At 53.6% G+C, this 19,893-nt stretch overlaps 1 protein-coding gene across 5 annotated transcripts in view; it reads left to right on the forward strand.

The window, feature by feature from the left end:
* Nucleotides 1-2,423: 2,423 nt before the first annotated feature.
* Nucleotides 2,424-19,893, forward strand: part of Tead3 (TEA domain transcription factor 3) — a 33,354-nt gene continuing 15,884 nt past the window's right edge. Inside the window, exons 1-14 of one of the 5 annotated variants that reach the window (XM_038341317.1) lie at nt 2,424-2,954; nt 3,281-3,362; nt 3,454-3,606; nt 3,930-4,067; nt 5,092-5,187; nt 5,285-5,404; nt 5,669-5,787; nt 9,510-9,515; nt 9,601-9,771; nt 9,911-10,023; nt 12,154-12,265; nt 12,342-12,440; nt 13,407-13,578; nt 15,794-16,175. In XM_038341317.1, coding sequence (XP_038197245.1) covers nt 2,733-2,954; nt 3,281-3,362; nt 3,454-3,606; nt 3,930-4,067; nt 5,092-5,187; nt 5,285-5,404; nt 5,669-5,787; nt 9,510-9,515; nt 9,601-9,771; nt 9,911-10,023; nt 12,154-12,265; nt 12,342-12,440; nt 13,407-13,578; nt 15,794-15,927 — 1,737 coding nt within the window. In that variant the 5' untranslated portion in view covers nt 2,424-2,732 and the 3' untranslated portion in view covers nt 15,928-16,175. Of the gene's footprint in view, nt 2,955-3,280; nt 3,363-3,453; nt 3,607-3,929; nt 4,068-5,091; nt 5,188-5,284; nt 5,405-5,668; nt 5,788-9,509; nt 9,516-9,600; nt 9,772-9,910; nt 10,024-12,153; nt 12,266-12,341; nt 12,441-13,406; nt 13,579-15,793; nt 16,176-19,382; nt 19,702-19,893 lie in introns of those variants that run through there. The other 4 variants (XR_005286765.1, XM_038341314.1, XM_038341315.1 and 1 more) reach the window with 4 other exon arrangements.

Genomic DNA, 19,893 nt, shown 5'->3' on the forward strand with positions numbered 1-19,893 from the left:
AAAATACAAGGAAGGGGGCTGGAGAGATAGCTCAGAAGACTGGGTTCTGTTCCCAGCACCCACTTGGTGGCTCACAATCATCTGTAACTTCAAGTTCCTGTTGATGCCCTCTTCCCAGCTCTGAGAAGACAGGCATATGGCACACAAACATTTGTGAGGATAAAACAGTCACACACACACACACACACACCACATAAATATTGCTTTCTAAAATAATATTGTAAAAATAAAATAACCAAGCACATAGGCAGGATTGGATCCACCGAGCAAGCTGTGTGCCTCTCTGTGACATGAGAACACGTGACTAAGAGGAACTTGGGGGACTAGGCAATCCTTGTCCTCTGAAAGTAAATTCAGTTTCAGAAAACAGCTAAATTCACGTGGAATGGAGTCTGGTGACTAAGGCCAGGGATCCAGTTGAGAAATGTCCCTTAAGTTCAAAGCAGTGGTAATTACAGAGCCTGAGCCTGTTTGTCCTCAGCCTACAGTCCAGGAGGCAGGCAGATCAAAGTGCCAGGTGCTTATCTATGTCCCAGACCTGTCCCTCGTCCCTGCACTGGAGACTCAGACCCAAAAGTCACCTCTGACCCAAACCTGAGTGTCCTTCCCACCACGCCTCAGGCCACCACCCCTGGGGCTGCCCCTGGGAATTCAAATACTGCTGTCAAGGAGAGGGGATTTAAATGCAATCTACTCAAGATGACTCAAATAATTATTTATCTTTATTTCTAAAGTTATGTTTATTGAGTGTGTGTGCGCGCACACCCCTGCACACACATGTGGAAGTCAAGAGACAGTTTGCTGGAGTTGGTTGTCGCTCCCGCCATGTGAATTCTGGAGATTGAATGAAGGTCTTCAAGCTTGGCAGCAAATGCTTTTACCCACCAGGGCATCTCGCCAGCCTTTTTTGTTGTTGTTGTTTTGTTTTGTTTTTAAGATTGATTTTTATTAAGTTTTTTTTTTTTTTTTTTTTTGAGGGGCTGGAGAGATGGCTCAGTGGTTAAGAGCTCTGGCTGCTCTTGCTAAGGACCCAGGTTTAATTCCCAGCACCTATGGTGGCTCACAACTATCTGTAATTCCAACCCCAAGGGATCTGTGGCCCTCTCCTGGCCTCTGTGGACGCTAACATACATTCAGGTAAGCATATGCATAACAAATAAACAAAAATCTCAAAACATCTAAAACACTAAAAAGCTTTTTTGAAAATTATGTGTATGTGTGCTGAAAGTTGTGTGTGTACATGTATGTGTGCATGTATGATGTGTACATGTATGTGTGTTCATGCACACAGGAGTACAGGTGCCACAGGTGCCAGCGGCAGCAGATTCCCGGAACTTGATTGCAGGCGGTTGTGAGCTACCCAGTGCGGGTGCTGGGAGTAGAAAACCATGCCTTGGCAACAGCAGCAGATGCTCTTGGGCACCGAGCCTTCTCTCCAGCCACCTTCTTTGGAGGGAGGAGGTCTTTTCCAACATCCTTGCTTTGGGGTGCCCAGCCGGGCCTTTGCTTCCAGAGTGCTAGGATTCGAACCACCACAGGCAGGTTTTTTGTTTTGTTTTGTTTTTTAAGATGGGAGGAGTGATCTCAAATTTGTGGCCCTCCTAATGCCACCTGCCTTTCAAGAACTGTAATGATAGGCATAGTCCCCAGCCCAGAAATTCTTTATCTTCTAAAATATTCAAAATTGTGTGTTAAAGTTAGTCAGTCAGTGGTGTCACACACTTTTGATCAGAGCTCTCAGAGGCAAAGGCAAGTGGATCTCTGAGTTTGAGGCCAGCCTGGTCTACAGAACAAGTTCCAGGACAGCCAGGGCTACACAGAGAAATCCTGTCTCAAAAAAACAAAACAAAACAAAAAAAAAACCTAAAAGTAAAATCATTTTATAATGAATGTTATTAAAATGTGGGCTGGAGAGAGAGCTCAGCTATTAAGGGCTACAAACTCCTCTTGCAGGGGGACTGTTTCCAGCATTCACACTGGGCAACTCACATAGGCCTAGGCCTATCACCTTAGCTTCATGGAATCCACGGCCTTCTGGCCTCTGAGGACACCTGCACTCATGTGCACACACCCACACACAGACACACATGTATTACATAATTAAAAACAATAGCCTGAGCCAGGTGGTGGTGGTGCACGCCTTTAATCCCAGCACTTGGGAGGCAGAGGCAGGTGGATCTCTGTGAGTTTAAGGCCAGCCTGAGCCTGGTCTACACAGTGAATTTCAGGCTAGCCAGAGTTACATAGTAAGACCAGGGGAAAATAAATAAATGATAAATAAATTGAATGCACAGTGGCACACATGTAATACCAGTACCTGGAAGACGGAGGCAGGAGAATCAGGAGTTCAGCTAGGTAGTGAGTTTGCGGCCAGTATTTGAGGGAGACACTGGTTGGGGGGTTGGGGACAACTGGAGAGCCAGTCTAACCGTTTACTCTCCAGCCTCCCACCCCCACCGCTGAAATGCTACATAGGGAAGCGCCTCCTTTAGGTGGAGGGTCCTTCAGGCTGCTGTGCTAAAGAGAGCTGGGAGTTCAGATCCTCCCCTCAGTGGCTGAGTCCCTGGGCTGGAGCGGCTGGTCTTTAGAAGTGAGTCCTGATGGCTCTAGTCCGAGCCGCGCAGGTGGGGAGAAGCTGAGCTGAGATTAGCTACTGAGGGGGATGAGAGGTTGTTAACTACAAGGCACAGGAGAGGAGTGGCGGCGACAGGCGACAGGAACCCAGGAGCACCATGCCACTGCAGGAGGAGACCCTCCGGGAAGTGTGGGCCTCAGACAGGTGGGAACCCCCCACATTGTCCCATGTGAACACCAGGTCCCATTTGCAGGACCACAGTGGTGGTGGCGGGATGGGGGGAGTAGAACGCAAGAAGGGAACAGCCTGGTTCCATTGTACCCTCAGTGGCCCTGAAGAGGACTGGCTGAGCCCGGAACCGCAGCAGCGCCCCAAGCAGGTGTGTAACAAATTTGGGGTTTGGAAAGGAGGCACGAAGGTGCCCCTCGGTTTACACAGGAAGGGGGCTATAGGGGAGAGGTCCTCCCAACTCTTTACCCGGAAAGTTTACGAGAAGAAAGGGGGGTTAGGACATGGGGTGCCCAGGAACATTTGGGGGACTTTGGGTCTTAGAAGTGGCTGTCATGAAAGTATGGGTCATCCACACTGAGCAGGGACTGCAGCACCCCTTGGGATAATCCAAGGCTATTTCTGGCGGCTCCAAGGGATTAGAGGGGGATAGGAGCCCCAGAGTCCCCTTCTCTCTCGGTGACCCCTATTTCACAGCGACCCATCCAGGGACAGAAATTGAAGAAAAAGAAGTCCGAGACCCCGGAGTCTCAGGGATCCAAGCCCCGCAAAGATGGAGGTGAGTCCTGGGGAGTACGCGAGAGGGTGTGGGCCGGGGAGGCTGAAGTGGGGACCTCTGAGACAGAACTCTGCCCACACATCTGGTCCAGCTGGGCGCAAGAAGCTCGAGGAGCCGCCCGCAGACCCCGCAGAGGCGCGCGCTGTGCCGACAGTCTACGCCAAGTTCCTTCGGGACCCCGAGGCCAAGAAGCGGGATCCCCGGGAAACCTTCCTGGTTGCCCGCGCCCCAGATGTGGGAGGCGGTGAGTGAGGCGTAGGGAGGGAGGGGCGGACAGTGTGAGCAGTGCGGGGGGGGGGGGGAAGCAGGCGTCACCACCTGGTCACCCAGGCCAGGGGTGGGTTCCCCTGCTCTTTCCCTGTTACACTTATGGAGAAACTGAAGCAGCATGGGTCCAAGCTTTTGCCTTGAGCTACAGTTAGTAGTCAAAGTACCCCAGATAGTGGTAACGGTGGGAAGGCAAGTCAGGAGGGAACAGAGCAGGATCAGGAAGGGGCTTGAAGCCCCGCAGCACCCTGCAGGGTCTGGACTTCTGGAGCCTGTGTTACAAGAGTATTCTATCCATAGTGGAGGATTTGGAGGAGGATTCCGATGACGATGATGAAGAGGATGAGGAAGAGGGGAAAAAAGAGAAAAGCTCTCTGTCCCCCAGGAGACCACCACCCAAGGGAAGAGAGAAGAAAGCCAAGGCCCTAGGCCCGCGGGGTAGGTGCAGGGAGCCCCCAGGAACCCACCCACTGGTGGGCAGAAAGAGCTCCCAGCACCGGTGCAGAGTCCTCTTCTGGCCCTTTCTCTTCAATGCGGGTCCCTAGGTCCTTAAAAAGATCAGTTCTCAGCGCTGCAGCACATAGCAAAGGGCGCGCCAGAGAGGACGATTCTGTTTTCTTTGTGGGCTTTGCTTTGACTTCGTGTGGATTAGCGTTATAATTTGTTTTATTTTTTGTTTGTTTTTTAAATATTTATTTATTTATTATGTATACAATACTGTGTCTGTGTATATGCCTGCAGGCCAGAAGAGGGCACCAGACCCCATTACAGATGGTTGTGAGCCACCATGTGGTTGCTGGAAATTGAACTCAGGACCTTTGGAAGAGCAGACAATGCTCTTAACGTCTGAGCCATCTCTCCAGCCCCTGTTTGTTTGTTTTTCGAGACAGGGTTTCTCTTTGTAGCCCAGGCAGTCCTGGGCTACAGAACTCACTCTGTAGACCAGGTTGGCCTCGAACTCAGAGATCTGCCTGCCTCTGCCTCCTGAGCGCTGGGATTAAAGATGTGCGCCATTAGAGCCCAACTAACGTTATAATTTTTATTAAGTAGATGGAAGTAAAAGGAAATCCCAACTAAAGACAGTGAGGACTCCCGGCTGGGAAGGTCTGGTCAGAAATGTGTGGCATGCTGGGTCGGATCTCTGTGGAGGGTCAGAGGCTGAGCTCACGGCTGGGGGCTGGGGTGGGTCCCTGGAGGAGAGACTGGAGGAGGACTCAGGGCTGAAGTGACAGCCTGGCTTCCATTCGTTCCCCCACTCATTCCTTCCATGCCTCTTAAGCTGATTCCTAGCCAAATCGTTTTTTAGACTCAGGAGAAAGTAACTTCAGAACCATGGACCACAGTCCCCTGTCTGGTGTTCAGAACTCTAGCAACTGCAGGCTGGACGACAGGTTTAGAAGGTGATCCTTGGCCCCAATAGTTTTTTTTTTCCTTCCCGACCCCCCAAACCTCCTATTCCCAGGGGACCTAGGAAGCCCTGAAGCCCCCCGGAAACCATCCCACACCAAGAAGAAGGAGGCAGGGGAGGGAACCAAGCTGAAGAAGGCAAAGAAGAAAGGTATGGGGGAGGGGTGGACACTGACGGATGGGTAGATGGAGGACAGGGGTCGTTGGGTGTGTTGAAATGGTGACCCTTTCCTGTATCCTCTCTGCAGGGGCTGGGGAGGCTGACAAGGACCCCTCGAGGAGTCCAGCAGCCCTGAGGAAGAAGACCCCAGCAGCCATGTTCCTAGTTGGGGAAGGTGGCCCTGCTGAAAAGGATGTGAAGAAGAAAGGTGTGTGGCCGAAGGGTGGCAGGACCATGGGTGGGCATGGTGTGTGCAGTGAGGAGTGAGGGGTGCAAGAGCTGGACCCTGTGGGGGCGTCCTGACACCCTTGTTCTGAGAGCTGGGTGGCCCCAAGCAGGTGGCCTTTCTGAGGCTCTGATCAGAATCAGAACCTGTTAATGGGCGCGGAGAGGATTAAAGGGAAGCATGGGTGCTGGGAACACCTGGCCAATCAGGGTGAAGGATCTACAGCCTTTCTCCCTCCACATCCAGGGCCAGCCAAAGGCTCAGAGGAAGAGAAGAAGGACGAAGGGGAGGAGGAAGAGGAGGAGTCTTCAGTGATGAAGAATAGCAACCAGAAGGGCCGAGCAGCGAAAGGGAAAGGCAGAAAGGTTGTCCTGAGGGGCAGGCGTGGGGGACTTCGGGGTGAGGATTGGCTCCCCACCCATGACTGGGCACACGGCCTAGGAGCATTGGGCTCAAGGGGACAGAGGATGCATGGCTCAGGCCACCCACGGCCTTACATACTCTGCTGTCCAGGCCTCCCCTCTGCTGTATGACCATCACCCAGTGAGGAGACACGTGTTAAAATACCAGGGAAGAGCCAGGCAGTGCTGGCACAGGCCTTTAATCCCAGCACTCAGGAGGCAGAAGCAGGTAGATCTCTGTGAATTTGAGGTCAACCTGGTCTACAAAGCAAGTTCCAGGACAGCCAGGACTGTTACTCAGAAAGATCCTGTCTTGAAAAAACAAAACAAAACAAAAAACCAGGGAGGCTGAGCACACAGCAGCAGGACTCTGGGTTTCGGGAGGTGGAGGTGGGGGAATGGGATGGAATAAGGTCTTGCTATGTAGCCAAGGCCAGCCTGGAACTCCAGATCTTTCTGCCCTCACTGGTACTGGGATTTCAGGTGAAAGTCTGTGTCTGTGTCTGGGAGGCACATCTTATACACTTTGGGGGCACTGAGTGCCCCAAAATACTTCATTCTGTTTGCTACTCTGAGTTCACCCCTCAGGACCTCCAGCCTCCCAGCCAGGAAAAAGCCCTAGTTCCACGTGCATGCAACCCCAGCGCACGGGCAGTGGAGGCGGCAGGATCAGGTGTGCAGAGCTAACCTCAGCTACACAGTGAGGTTGAAGTCATCTTTGCCTACATGAAACCCTGTCTCCAAAACCAAGGCTGGAGAGATGTCTTAGCAGTTAAGAGCATTGGTTGCTCTTGCAGAGGAACTGGGCTTGATTCCCAGCACCCGCAGGGCACCCCACCTTTCCAGTTCCAGGGGATCTGATACCCGCTTCTGACTGAAGGCACCAGGCATGCATGAGGTACACAGACACATACAGGGAAAACACACAAAGAATTTTTTTTTTGAGATAAGATTTCTTTTTCTTAGCCGGGTGGTGGTGGCGCACGCCTTTAATCCCAGCACTCGGGAGGCAGAGGCAGGCGGATCTCTGTGAGTTCGAGACCAGCCTGGTCTACAAGAGCTAGCTCCAGGACAGGCTCTAAAGCTGCAAAGAAACCCTGTCTCGAAAAAAAAAAAAAAAGATTTCTTTTTCTTTTCTTTTCTTTCTTTTTTTTTTTTGAGTTTTTGCTTCTTTGTACTTTTTTAAAAAAGATTTATTTATTTATTAAGCATACAATGTACTGCTGGCAAGGAAGACACCAGGTCTTATTACAGATGGTTGTAAGCCACCATGTGGTTGCTGGGATTTGAACTTGGGACAGCCAGTGCTCTTACCCTCTGAGCCATCTCTCCAGCCCCGAGACAAGGTTTCTCTGTGTAGCTTTGGAACCTATTCTGGAACTCGCTCTGTAGACCAGGCTGGCCTCGAACTCACAGAGATCCACCTACCTCTGCCTCCCAAGTGCTAGGATTAAAGCTGTGTGCTACCACTGCCTGATGAAAAAAAATAAATCTTTAAATAAAATAACCAATTAATCTCTTTACTGCCAAAGGCCCCAGAATCTTTGCCAAAGCTTAGAGTCTATTCTGATTTGACATCTTCCACTGTCAAAACATGTCACTAAGGACTTCAAATGACAACCCGTGCACACACTGGTCCACAGACAAGGAGGCCTGGCTGAGAGTTAAAACTCTCCTCGAGAGGGAGAGACCTCCAAGAGCCAGCCCTGGACCGAGCTCTGTGGGTTTAGTAGTTTATGTAGGAGTGTCAGGTCTTCAGGGATGAATTCGCCTTAACCGAGATCACTGCCGTTGCCGTCCGAGGTATTTTATACCAGGTGGAACAGGCCCTCCCCACAGCAGGCATCCAGAGTCACAGGTGCAGAGATGTGTGAGTGAGTGAACAGACTCTTCTCACCTCACATTCCAGACGGTCTCGTGTTTCCCAAGTTTCTTCTCGAACAGGCTGGAGTACAGTCAAGACCAAGGCGGTCATTTGCCCCTTGGCCAAGGGCCCCAGGCTGTGTTTTACCACACAGAGTAGAACTGCCCCCAGCAGAAGGCTCCTCAGCGCTCACTGATAACTTTGAGGCCTCAGGTGCTGAAGCCCCTAGCTTGATAGGTCAGTCACTCCCCTGAGGAGTCCTGGCTCCTCTCAGGGAGCAGCAGGAGAAAGGGCACGAGGTCTCACCCTGCCTCCTTCTGTAACTGGAGTGTTACTAGGAAATTCTCCAAGAGCGAAGCAAGCTGACAGGTTCCTGAGTCAGCCCAAATCTTCCGTGAGTCAGCTATGTCTTGCTGCATAACAAATGGCCTCCAAGCTTTAGTGTCTTCAGCTAAGGAGCCAGCTTTCCTGCTTAGTCTCCAAAGGTCATAAATCTAGGGACAGCTTCGCAGAACCGTGTGGGCTCAGAGTGTCACACGAGGTGGTACTTACTTGAAAGACTGACTCAGAATGAACCGTTCATTTCTAAAGTGGTTCAGCCATGGTTGTTGGTTGGAGGCCCTTCTTCCTTTCTACAGAGACCTCTCCAGTAGGCATGGCATGACCCCATTTCTATAGAATAGAGACGGCTACCCCAGTGTGTTAATGAGGACGCAGAGTCAATATTTGGAGCACTAGGCATGGTGGTACACACCCCTACTCCAAGCACTGGTGGGCCAAGGAGGATTGCAGTGAGGCCAGCCTGGGCTACAGAGTGATTTTGAGGCTAACCTTGGCCTTGTAGTGAAACCCTATCTCAAATAAACAAATTAAAGGCTGAAGAGATGGCTCAGTGCTTAAGAGCATTTGCTGCTATCACAAAGCACCCGAGTGCAGTTCTCAGCACCTGATGGCTCTCAATAATTTATAACTACAGTTCCAACATATGTATATTTGGCTTTTCAATACAGGATTTCTCTGTATAACAGCCCTAGTTGTCCTGGAACTCATTCTGTAGACCAGGCTGGCCTTGGACTCACAGAGATCCTCCTGCCTCTGCCTCCTGAGTGCTGGGACTGATTAAAGGCACCACCACCACCACCCAGCACCAGGAGATCTTGTACCCTCTTCTGGCCTCCAGGGCACCAGGCACATGTGTTGCGCAAACAGACTTGCAGACTAAACACTCACATCTATTATAAAAAACAAAAACAAGAACCTTACCACCACCACAACAGAGCCAGATGTGGTAGATAGCTCATAGCTGTTGTCCCAGAACTTGGGAGGTGAAGGCAGGAGAATCAGGAGTTCGAGGCCAGCCTCCAGAACATAGTGAGTTCAAGGTCAACCTGGGCTTTATGAGATCTTATCTTTAAATATGAAAATGGGGTTGGAGTTAAGAGCACAGGCTGTTCTTCTGAGGATCAGGGATCAATTCCCAGCACCCACATGGTGACTCACAACTTCCTGTAACTCCAATTCCAGGCAACCTGACACCGTAACACTGACATACATGCAGGCAAAACACCAATGCACACAAAATTAAAGTGAATTAAACATATATAATGAAAATGGAAACAAGAAAGTTGTATCCAGCTGACTGACCCTTAGTGGTGGAACATGAACTCAAACTGTGACTGTCTGGGTTCAAGCTAAATAGTTATAATACATTGCAGAATTCCAGAGCCTTCTATCATGAGGTTGGGCTTCTGGGCTGTTGGGGGATGGAGGTGCCTCCACCCAGGATTGGATGAGAAAGGACCTATCTCCTTTCTCCCTCCAGAAAGTGGTGAGTGAAGGCCTGTCCTGCCTGGGGTGCAGAAGGGGACCTATGGAGTGGGGGATCCTGGCTGATGCACCGTCTGCCTGTGCAGAAGGAGGAGAGGGCTTCGTCTCCCCCGCTGGAAGTGGGTGAACCTCGGGAGTTTGTGCTGCAGCCAGCGCCCCAGGGCAGGGCAGTGCGCTGCCGGCTGACACGGGACAAGAAGGGCATGGACCGTGGCATGTACCCATCCTACTTCCTACACCTGGACACGGAGAAGAAGGTCCTGAGAGAGGGGCTGGGGGTGTCATCTAGGGTAGGGGCAGTGTCTGGGGTGGGGGGTGTCTAGGGCAGGAGCAGTGTCTGGGGCCTCCTGGGTACCCCAGTTCCACTTTGTCACCTCTCTGTTCCCTTCTCTGCAGGTGTTCCTCTTGGCCAGCAGGAAACGCAAGCGCAGTAAGACAGCCAACTACCTCATCTCCAGAGACCCTACCAACTTGTCCAGGGGAGGGGAGGACTTCATCGGGAAGCTGAGGTGTGGCTGTGCTTCCGAGCAGTCACTTCTGTGCCACTGTGGCTGGCAGGGTGCCCCCAAATGGGATGCTCCAGAGACCTCCTTCAGCCTAGGGCATCTCACATTCTGACAAGCCTGGATGTCTTGGAGACCTGATCTAGATGGTTTTGTGGGCTTGGGATGGGCCCCTGGCACTGCATGCCAGCATCTTCCCCAAGGGGTGGGGACTATGCAGGCCCGACCGAGGCTCTCACAGAGATGGACTCTTTCTAGCTCCATAAGGGCAGGGCCCTTGTCATGGAGTGCTACCGGCTCCCACACAGTACCTTCTCTGAGGAGGTATACTACTAGGTGTGGTGGTACATGCTATAATCCCAGCACTTGGTAGGTAGAGAAAGAATTATCAGGAGTTCAAGGTCACCCTTGGTTGTTTAAGGAACTTAGAGATAGCCTGGGCTACATTAGACCCTGCCCCATTTCCCCCCAAAAAAGGAGGACAGAAAGGGGATGTGGTTAAATTGAAAGAGAAGAGTATTTGCTTAACCAGGTTTGATCCTAACACCACATAAGTTATCATGGAACACAGCTGTAAAACCAGCACCAGGAGGCAGAGACAGGAGGACCCACAGTTCAAGGCCAGCCTGATCTACCTCATGAGACATGTTTCAAGAGCAAAGGAAAGCAGTATTTACTGAGTGTATGAACAAGCGAAGGGAGACTCAACGTGGCTGGGCAGGCTTCCCTGAAAGGACTTTTTTTTTTAAATGTGTAGCCCAGGCTGGCCTCGAACTTGTGATCCTCCTGCCTCTGTTTCCTTCAGCAAATCCCTACTGGTGTGCTCCACCACAACTGGCCTGAAAGAACTTCTTTATTTATTTGTGCATTTCACGAAAAGCTGTAGGAGCCCGCCCATGCCTCAGGCATAGTCCTGAGCACTTACCAAACATTAACCAGAGATTTCATCCTTTTACCAAGCAAACCAGAGGAGGATTGTAGCTATGTAGATTTACAGTGGGGAGGACTCAGGGGGTAAGAGTCCTTGCCACCAAGCCTGATGACCTGAACTCAGTCTCTTGGGACCCACGTGATAGGAGAGAACTGGCTCCTGATCACTGTTCCCTGACCCCTACTGTGTGCACGGCCGCACAGGTACATTCGATAGGTCAATGATCAAAAGAACTCAAGGGGACAGCTGAGACTCCTATCTCCCGGGGCCACAGAGGGAGACAAAATCTGAAATGTTTGTTTGTTTAATGTGTGTGTGCGTGTGTGTGTGTGTGTGTGTGTTTTGTTTTTGGTTTTTGTTTTTGAGACAGGAATCTCTGTGTAACAGTTCTGGCTGTCCTCGAATTTACAGAAACCCACCTGCCTCTGCTTCCTGAGTGCTGGGATTAAAGGTGTGCAACACGATGCCCAGCTTGAATTATTTATCTTATTATTTAGTTTTATTTTGAGTGTGTTGTGCGCAGGAGCATGCACGCTGGTATGTCTGTGTGGAGGTCGGAGGACGACTTTGTGGGCTCAGTTCTCTTTCTGCCTTTTCAGGGCTCAAACTTGGCTCCTCAGCCTGTGCTGACCCTTTACCACTGAGCCCCAGCCTTAGTTTTGATTTTTTTGTTGTTGTTGTTGTTATTTTCGAGACAGGTTTCTCTGTAGCTTTAGAGCCTGTCCTGGAACTAGAGATCCGCCTGCCTCTGCCTCCTGAGTGCTGGGATTAAAGGTGTGTGCCTTAGTTTTGATTTTTTTTTTTTTTTTGTCTTTGAGACAGGGTCCAGGCTGTTTTGACCTCATCACGTGGTGGCAGGTGGCCTTGGATTCCCAATCTTCTGCCTCCACCTGCCAAATGCAGCAGTTACTGCCACACCTGGCTCTGTTTTTCTTGCTGCTGGGGATTGAACCTAGAGCCTCAGGCATGCAAAAAGGAGTGTGTTCCACCACTGAGCCCACAGCCGGACTGTTTCAAAACAACAGCGATAAGTAATAATTTTAAAACTGTCCCTTCAAGGGAAGCCTGGATCAAGGCACGTGACATACTCACTCCCAAGACACACGCTGCCCCTTGCTCTTGAACTAGGAGCTTGGGGGAAGGGTTTTGGAATGAGAGGTGGTAGGTATCCTCTTGCCTTGGCTCAACTCTCCTCCCACCCTCAGGTCCAATCTCCTGGGCAACCGCTTCACAGTCTTTGACAACGGGCAAAGCCCACAGCGCGGCGGAGGTGTGGACGTGGGGAGCCTGCGCCAGGAGCTGGCAGCTGTGATCTATGTGAGAAGCCACTGTCCCCACCGTGCCCGGCTCTCCTCAGGTGGGATGCAGCCTGACATCCATCTCTCTCTTTCAGGAAACCAATGTTTTAGGGTTCCGAGGACCCCGTCGCATGACTGTCATCATCCCTGGAATGAACTCGGACAATGAGAGAGTCCCTATCCGGCCCCGAAATGTGAGCCTCTACTTCCCTAGTCTTGCAGGAACCTTGCAGGAACCTTGCAGGCTGGGTGAACCTAGGGTCTCAGAGACCGGTGACTGGCATGTCCCATGCTCCTGGGTGACTGACATCACTTCACTTACTTACAATGAAAAGTAACAACCCTGTCAGCTGCCATTCACTCTCCCTGCTAGGAGGCCAAGCTGCCTTTGGAGGTCATACTGGCCAGGAAGCTGGGCCTTGCAGGTTCTGTGGACTTCTACTTCTGAGGCCTGTCAGTAAGAATCAAGGTTCAAACGGGACACAGCACTGATCAGAACAGTGGCTGCTGGGCTGGGGTGGCTCACCGTCCCCAGTGCCACAAAGGCCAGGCATTGTGGTGGTTCATGCCTCTAATCCCAGCACTCAGGAGGTAGAACAAGTTAGAAGTTCAAAGTTATCCTCAGCTACACAGGGAGTCTGAGGCCAGCCTGGGCTATATGGGACCCTGACAAGACACACACACACACACAACACACACACACACACAATCATAATCATCATCATAATAATAATAGAGGGGGCTTGGAGATGTCTCTGTCAGTAAAATACCTGCTGTACATGCATGAAGGCCTGAGTGGAGATTCCCAGTATCCATGTAAAAGCTGGGCACACCAGGCAGGTAGAGACGGGTGGATCCCCAAATGCACTGATCGCCCAGCCTAGCTCAATCAGTGAGCTCCAGGTTCAGTGGGAGACTAGGACATGAGGAGTGGCCCACGACTCCTCCTGTGTGCCAGTTGCATCTTTCCACTCTCTGCCAGAGCACCCGCCTCCCTCAACAAGACCTGCTCTCAGCGCTGTTCGCCCTGCATCTGCTGAGACCCTCTGTGGACGTTGCAGTCCAGGCTGAACAACAGCCGCACAGCCATCCTGGCCCACCAAGCGAGCCCAGCCACCTCTAACCATCCTTTCTCTGTTACCTCCCCTTGGGCGCCCCAGTCCAGCGACGGACTGCTGGTGCGCTGGCAGAACAAGACGCTGGAGAGCCTCATCGAACTACATAACAAGCCGCCCATCTGGAACGAAGACAGTGGCTCCTACACCCTCAACTTCCAGGGCCGGGTTACCCAGGCCTCCGTCAAGAACTTTCAGATTGTGCACGCTGATGACCGTGAGTGTCTGAGGGCCCTCTCTCTACCCTCTTGACTCTGGTTTGGGAGGGGGCTCAGAGAGTTCAAGCAAAAGTCTTGGGGTTCACTAGGACAAGTTTGTGACCTAGCATTGACCAGGATCCTTGGGTAGATGCCGGGACATTCCCAATGGTATTAGTGATGAGGGGAGGGATGAAGGTTGGAATCTGGGGACCACCTAGAGTTTAACCCCACACTCAAGACCACAGAGCAAAAACAAGAGTTAGAAATTATTGTTTTCATGATAATTGTCTTAAAACAAGGTCTTACTATATAGCCCTGAAACTATCTATAAGGATAAAGCTGGGCTTAAACTCACAGAGATCCCCCTGCTTCTGCTTCCCCAGTGCTGGGATTAAAAGTATGGTCACCATACCCTGCTAAAATAGAGGATTGTCTTGGGGGGGGGGGGGTGAGGTGGACTTTTAGCTTTTCAAAACAGGGTTTCTCTCTGTAACATGTCCTGGAAACTCTTTGTAGACCAGGTTGGTCTCAAACTCTAGAGATCCACCTGCCTCTGCCTCCAGAGTTTTATTATCAAGGCTTGCCACCACGCCCAGCAAGGATTATCTTTTAAGAACAGGATAGCTAGGGTTTGGGGGAGGCATCCACCACCTTCTGTGACTCTGTGTGTAGTCAGAGGACAACCTGCAGGAGCCACTTCTCTCCCCTCATCAGTTGAGTCCCAGGGATCAAATGAATTTGACCTGAAGCACCAAGAGTAGGAAACATGGACCATGAATTTTTAAGTATCTACGACTTTTTTTTTTAAAGATTTATAATTTTATGCTGGGCGGTGGTGGTGCACACCTTTAATCCCAGCACTCAGAATGCAGAGACAGGCAGGACTCTGTGAGTTTGAATCCAGCCTGTTCTACAGAATGAGTTCCAGGACAGCTAGGGCTATTCAGAGAAACCCTGTCTCGAAAAACAAAAACAAAAATAAGATCTATTTTTTTTTTTTTTTTTTTTTTTGGTTTTTCGAGACAGGGTTTCTCTGTAGCTTTGGAGCCTGTCCTGGAACTAGCTTTTGTAGACCAGGCTGGTCTCGAACTCACAGAGATCCGCCTGCCTCTGCCTCCCGAGTGCTGGGATTAAAGGCGTGTGCCACCACCGCCCGGCAAGATCTATTTTTTTAATGTGTGTGTGACTGCATGAATTTTGTGCACCTTGTGTGTTCAGGTGCCCACAGAGGCCAGAGGGTATCAGATCTCCTGGAACTAGAGTTACAGGCAGTCTTATGGGTGCCGAGTCTTCTGCAAAAGCAGTCAGTGCTCTTAACTGCTGAGCCGTCTCTCCAGCCTTCTACCTTTTCTCACAGGCTGCCCCTGAGGACTTATTTAGGGAACCAAGGTCTCCAGGGCATGAGCATCCCTGTCCTAGCATGGGCAAGAGGTTCCACAAAGGGTTTGGCCAGTACCGTGCAATCTGCCACCCCAAGTCCTATTGCTGTCCCCAGGCCTTGGGACTGCTCACCAGGCCAGTTCCTGTGGGAGCCCGGTCGGCCACCAGACCAGGATGGAGGGGTTTTTGTTATAAAATAGCTTCCTATCCCTATTCATGCTGGGAGAGAGGTGCTGAGATCCGGGCTGGGAAGCCAGTTGGGTGGTCTTGCCTGTTACCCGGGTGACCAGTCTGGTCCTTAAGAGGACAGAATCAGGACAGCCAGGCCTTTTGGGAGGGAGGTAGCAGGAGGATTAGGAATTCAAGGCCAGCCTTGGCTACTCCAGGAGAGAAGGGTGAGCTGGAGGGAAGGGTGGGGAAAGAGGCTGATTGATTGAGAGGGACTGGAATTGATAGCTCCAGAGAGAGAGGCCTGCCACTCCACTCCTGGTTAGAGAAGGGCCTGAACCAGGGTCAAATATGGGCCTTATGAACTGGGGCTGGGCAGAGGAAAGAGGCCAAAACTGGACAACGGAGGGAAGGGTTCTGGTTTGGGCAAGTTTGTCAGGGTCCTGTACTGCTAGATTACAGATTTGCTGTAGCCCTGGGCCGACGCTGATAAGGTGGGGCTCCTGCCCTGCGGACTTGGTGTGACAGACCCTATACACGTGGGGCTAGTTGGACAACTCAGTAAAGGGAAGGTGGCCCGAGGCTGCCTGGGGGCTGTGACTCCAAATCAAGGAAAAAGAGCTCCCGGTGTTAAGGGGTTGCCTGTCAAGAGGAGGCCTGAGGTCACTCCACTGTCGTTCACAGCCGACTATATAGTGCTCCAGTTTGGCCGCGTAGCCGAGGATGCCTTCACTCTGGACTACCGGTACCCGCTGTGCGCCCTGCAGGCCTTCGCCATCGCCCTCTCCAGCTTCGATGGGAAGCTGGCCTGCGAGTGACCCCACAACCCCTCAGCGCTGGGAAAACATTCAGCTGGGGGTGATAGGGTCCCTCCCCCACAGCCCGCGCACCCCTAGCCTGGCACTGGCCAGGCGGAGGAGCTCTGACTGGGATGGAGATGAACATCTGGTCGCAGCATAGCAATGCCTGCCTCGCCCCCTCCTCCCCAGCCACTTCCTGCCCAGGAGCCCGAGTTAGACGTTCGAGGCCCCTCCAGGACTTAACTGGGGGAAACGGAGAAGCAGGGTCCGAGACCCACATTCTCAATAAAGTTACATCCCAGACTGAACGGAGCGGTAATTCCCGGATGCGGGCTTGTAGACCCAGGTGTCCTTGCATGCTCTGAGCTCCCTTGTATCCTTCCGTCCTATGGATCCTCAGCAAGACGTCAGAGTCCGGCCCCCGACTCTCCAGGCAGCAGGGCGGAGAGGGAGGGGCCCCAGAGGTCCTGGAAGAGGGAGAAAGGGAGAAATTCGAGAAACAAGCCGCTCGGGGAGAACCAGACAAACCGGGTCCGGGCAGGGCGGAGCCGGGTCTGGGGCCCCGGAGTGGGGGGGCGGGCTCTCGGTGGGAGGAGCGCTGCAGAGACCTCGACTGCGGCGGACCCGAGTGGAAGGGTGGGGAACCCCGAGACGCGGGGTGCCGCTTGGCTGCACGAAACGCGGTTCCCCAGGACCCCCGACACCTTCAAGAGTCCGGCCCAGGGGGCAGAGCTCCGCTCTTGGCTCCGCCCCAGGCCTGATCCCCAAGATTCAGCGGGGTACCCGAAAGGGGGTTGCGTAGGTGGGGACACTAAGATGGAGAGAGAGAACTGGGGTGCGCGGGAGGGCGAATCCACAGTGACAGGCGTTCTTGGGGCTGGGTGGTCAGAGACCGCAGGCCCGGGCCCGCCTTAGACCACGCCTCCACATTAACACCTCCCATTCATGACCCCGCCCACATCTAACCCCGCCCACAGATCCCGCCCCTCTACCCCGCAGCCCCCACCCCCCGCCCGGCTCCTCAACACAAACTTTCCGTCCCGCTCGCTCCCTCCTCCGCGCCCAGCACCTCCCGCTCCGGCCCGGCTCATTCCGTGCATTCCGGCCATCCCCCTGCCCACGACCCCCCTTCCCGGCCCCCCTTGCTACTCCCTCGGGCCCGGAGGAGCGGCCCGGCGGAGCGCCCCCCGGAGCTCGGAGCAGGTAAGCCCAGGGGACACAACTCGGAGGCCTCGCGCGCAGAGGTGACTGCTCGGGTGGCTTCTGGATGGCGGGGACCCGAGACACCCTGGGGGCGCTGAGCTATTGTCCAGCCTGCGCCCGAGCCCAGGACCTGGGTGCCGGGAAGTTTGGAGGGAAGGGGGGAGACGCTCTCCGGGAAGCCCCGCCCACTCACCCCACCCCCCCCGCGACCCGGAGGCTGGGAAGCCCGGAGTGTCCCGGGTGCCCGGGCCTGGCCCCGCCGAGTGCCGGGGTGTGCGCCCGGAGCCGCGGGCTTGGAGGGCCTGCCGCCGGGACTCGTATCCGGGGCGCCCTTTGGACTCCGGGAACCCGCGGGCCTCGGCTCCACGCAGGCCTTGGCCAGGGCGCGTCGGTGTGAGCACTGCTAGCGGCTGCACTGGGACCCGGCCGGGCGTCGGGAAGCCACACTGCGAGCCTGGAGCGTGTGCGCACCGAAGGGGGACGCCTGTCCCCTCCAGTTCTGCGGCCCGCGTCGGGGCGAGGGCTTCAGAGTGTCAGCTCTAGCCCATGAGTCTCGCTCCGGACGCGGCTTCATTTGGGGCCTTCTCCGCAGAACTTGTTAAGGCAATTAAGGGAGTCTGGGCTTCCCTTCCCACTCGGGTCCTCTCCATTGTCCGTCACGTCTTTATTCCTTCTTGGGAAGGAAGGCTGGAGCGCTGGTGTGGATCTGTTTTCTAGCCCCAGCAGACCCTGGGGCAGTGTCACTGAAGCCCCTACTCTACTCCCACCCCCAATAGGGGCCCTGATTGAGGGCTTAGATTCTTAAAGAGCTAGAAGGAACGCGGTCCGGGGCCGGGCTTCTCAGGGCCTGTGTCCGGAGCTCTCCAGGTAGGGGCTGAACCAAGTCAGGCCTGGACTTGTAGCCCAGCGGAGAGGATGGGGGTGGGGGTTGGACATGGCTCTGAGGGGCTGGTGTCTATGGTGGCTCCGTGTATTCGCGCTCACGTGGCCTGGTTCCGCCTCCGTGCTAGGGTCTAGGACACCCCCCGGCTGAGGGTTGTTGTCGCCTGGGGCCAAGAGGGAGAGCAAATAGAAGGTGGAGGTTTAGGGAGACTGTGGCTCTGTCCTTTCTAGACCTCCATCAGAGACTCCCTTCTCCACTCTTCTTCTGAGTACTTGTTAAAGCAATTGAGGGCGGCTGGTCTTCCCTTCCCACTCGGGTGTTCCCCATTGTCTGTCATGCTTTTTATTCCTTCATGGGAAGGACTGGGGTTCTACTCACCGAGTGGCCTAAAGAGTAGCCAGGCCTTCCCCACCCCCAGAGAGGGAACTGTAATTAATGCTAATTAGCACTTTGGGGCTGGGGATGGTGGAACAGAATGGTCAGTGGTTGGCAGGAGATCTCTGCGTGTGTGTGCACACACACGTAGGTGAGTGTCTATCCAGAGGCCTGCACCCACGTCACTGTGAGTTTTTACGTCCTAGCCTGCTATGTTGTCGGGGAGAAGAGACAGCTCTACAGAGGTCAGGAGACAGGTCTCTGGTCCCCTGATGGGCCAGTTCTGTGGGTGATTCCCTAGGTGCCTAATACCTGAGCCCCACAGAGGCTTGTCCCCCTGTCTGCCTCAGTCTCGCTTCATCGTGGAAGCTGAACCTGGAGGGGTCTGGAGAGGCGGGTGGGTGGCCCCTGGTGGAGCAAAGGAGGCGGGAGGGTAAAGTCTTGGGGAGTCTTGTAGTTAAGGCAAGGATGTAGGTAACCTGAAGCAGTGGTGAAAGGACAGGGAGGCCGTGGAGTTGGGGGTGCTTGCTCTTGTAAGTGGGGTTCAGAGGCCACTGAGTGGCTACCTCCAGCCTCAGTCCCAGAGCCTTTCAGGCTCCCTAGGTCTCCACGTAGGAGCTTGGGGAACGAAGCACCAGGCCTGTCTGTGCTCAGAGGATGCAGTTGCTGAGGGTTAGAGGGTGGACTCCTGCTTGAGGCACCAGGGGCCATGAGGCCCTGATTGCCAGGCTGGTCCGAGGCTCTCAGGAGGTCCCAGCCTTGTCCCCCGTGGGTCACAGGAGCTGTAGCAGCCCTAGGACCCCTCCTAAGCCTCTCTGGTTAGAGCTGGGGATCAGAAGGTTGCTGCGGTCCCTTTGGGTACTGTTGCCCTGTGCGGGCGCTACCTGTCTCCAGACCCAGAATCCAGACCCAACTCCCCAAAGCCTCAGCCCTTGGGGTTTCCTCGAGTGCTGATTGTTTCCTGGATTCCCTGCCAGGCCTGAAAGGGCAGGAAGTGATAGAGGAAACGAGAAGGCAGCCGAGTGTGACTGCATTGGAGCATCCCAGAGGAGTGTGAGGGGTCGTCCGTGTGGGACACGCTGTCCAGCGGGTACCTGTGGGAAAGAAGCCAGATACAGATTTTGTGAACACTCGTGGGAAAAGCTGTCTGTGGCAACGCGTGGGAGAGCCACTGAGGTGTTCTCCATCCTTGTGGTCATGAGAGAAACTGAGAACTGGGACTGGGGAGATGGCTCCGAAGCTTAAAAAGAAAAGCGCTTGAGCCCAACTTGCCAACCTGTGTTCAATGTCCAGACCCCACCCGGCGGCAAGACAGCCCATGACTCCGGGGTGTAAGTCAGTTGGGGAGTGGATAGTTCTTTGTGTGTGCCTGTCTGTATCTGAGAATCTGCCGAGGTGACTTTCCGTTGTTGGGCATCACGCTGGGACAATCGTGATGAAAATTGTGTGTCTGTGGGCACCGCTGGCTGTATGAGGGACAGAGATGCCGTGTGGCAGCCAGAAGAGACAGCCAGTGTGGCTCC

Source organism: Arvicola amphibius, chromosome 9 (genome assembly GCF_903992535.2).
Source record: "Arvicola amphibius chromosome 9, mArvAmp1.2, whole genome shotgun sequence".
In the NCBI taxonomy this organism is placed as follows: domain Eukaryota; kingdom Metazoa; phylum Chordata; class Mammalia; order Rodentia; family Cricetidae; genus Arvicola; species Arvicola amphibius.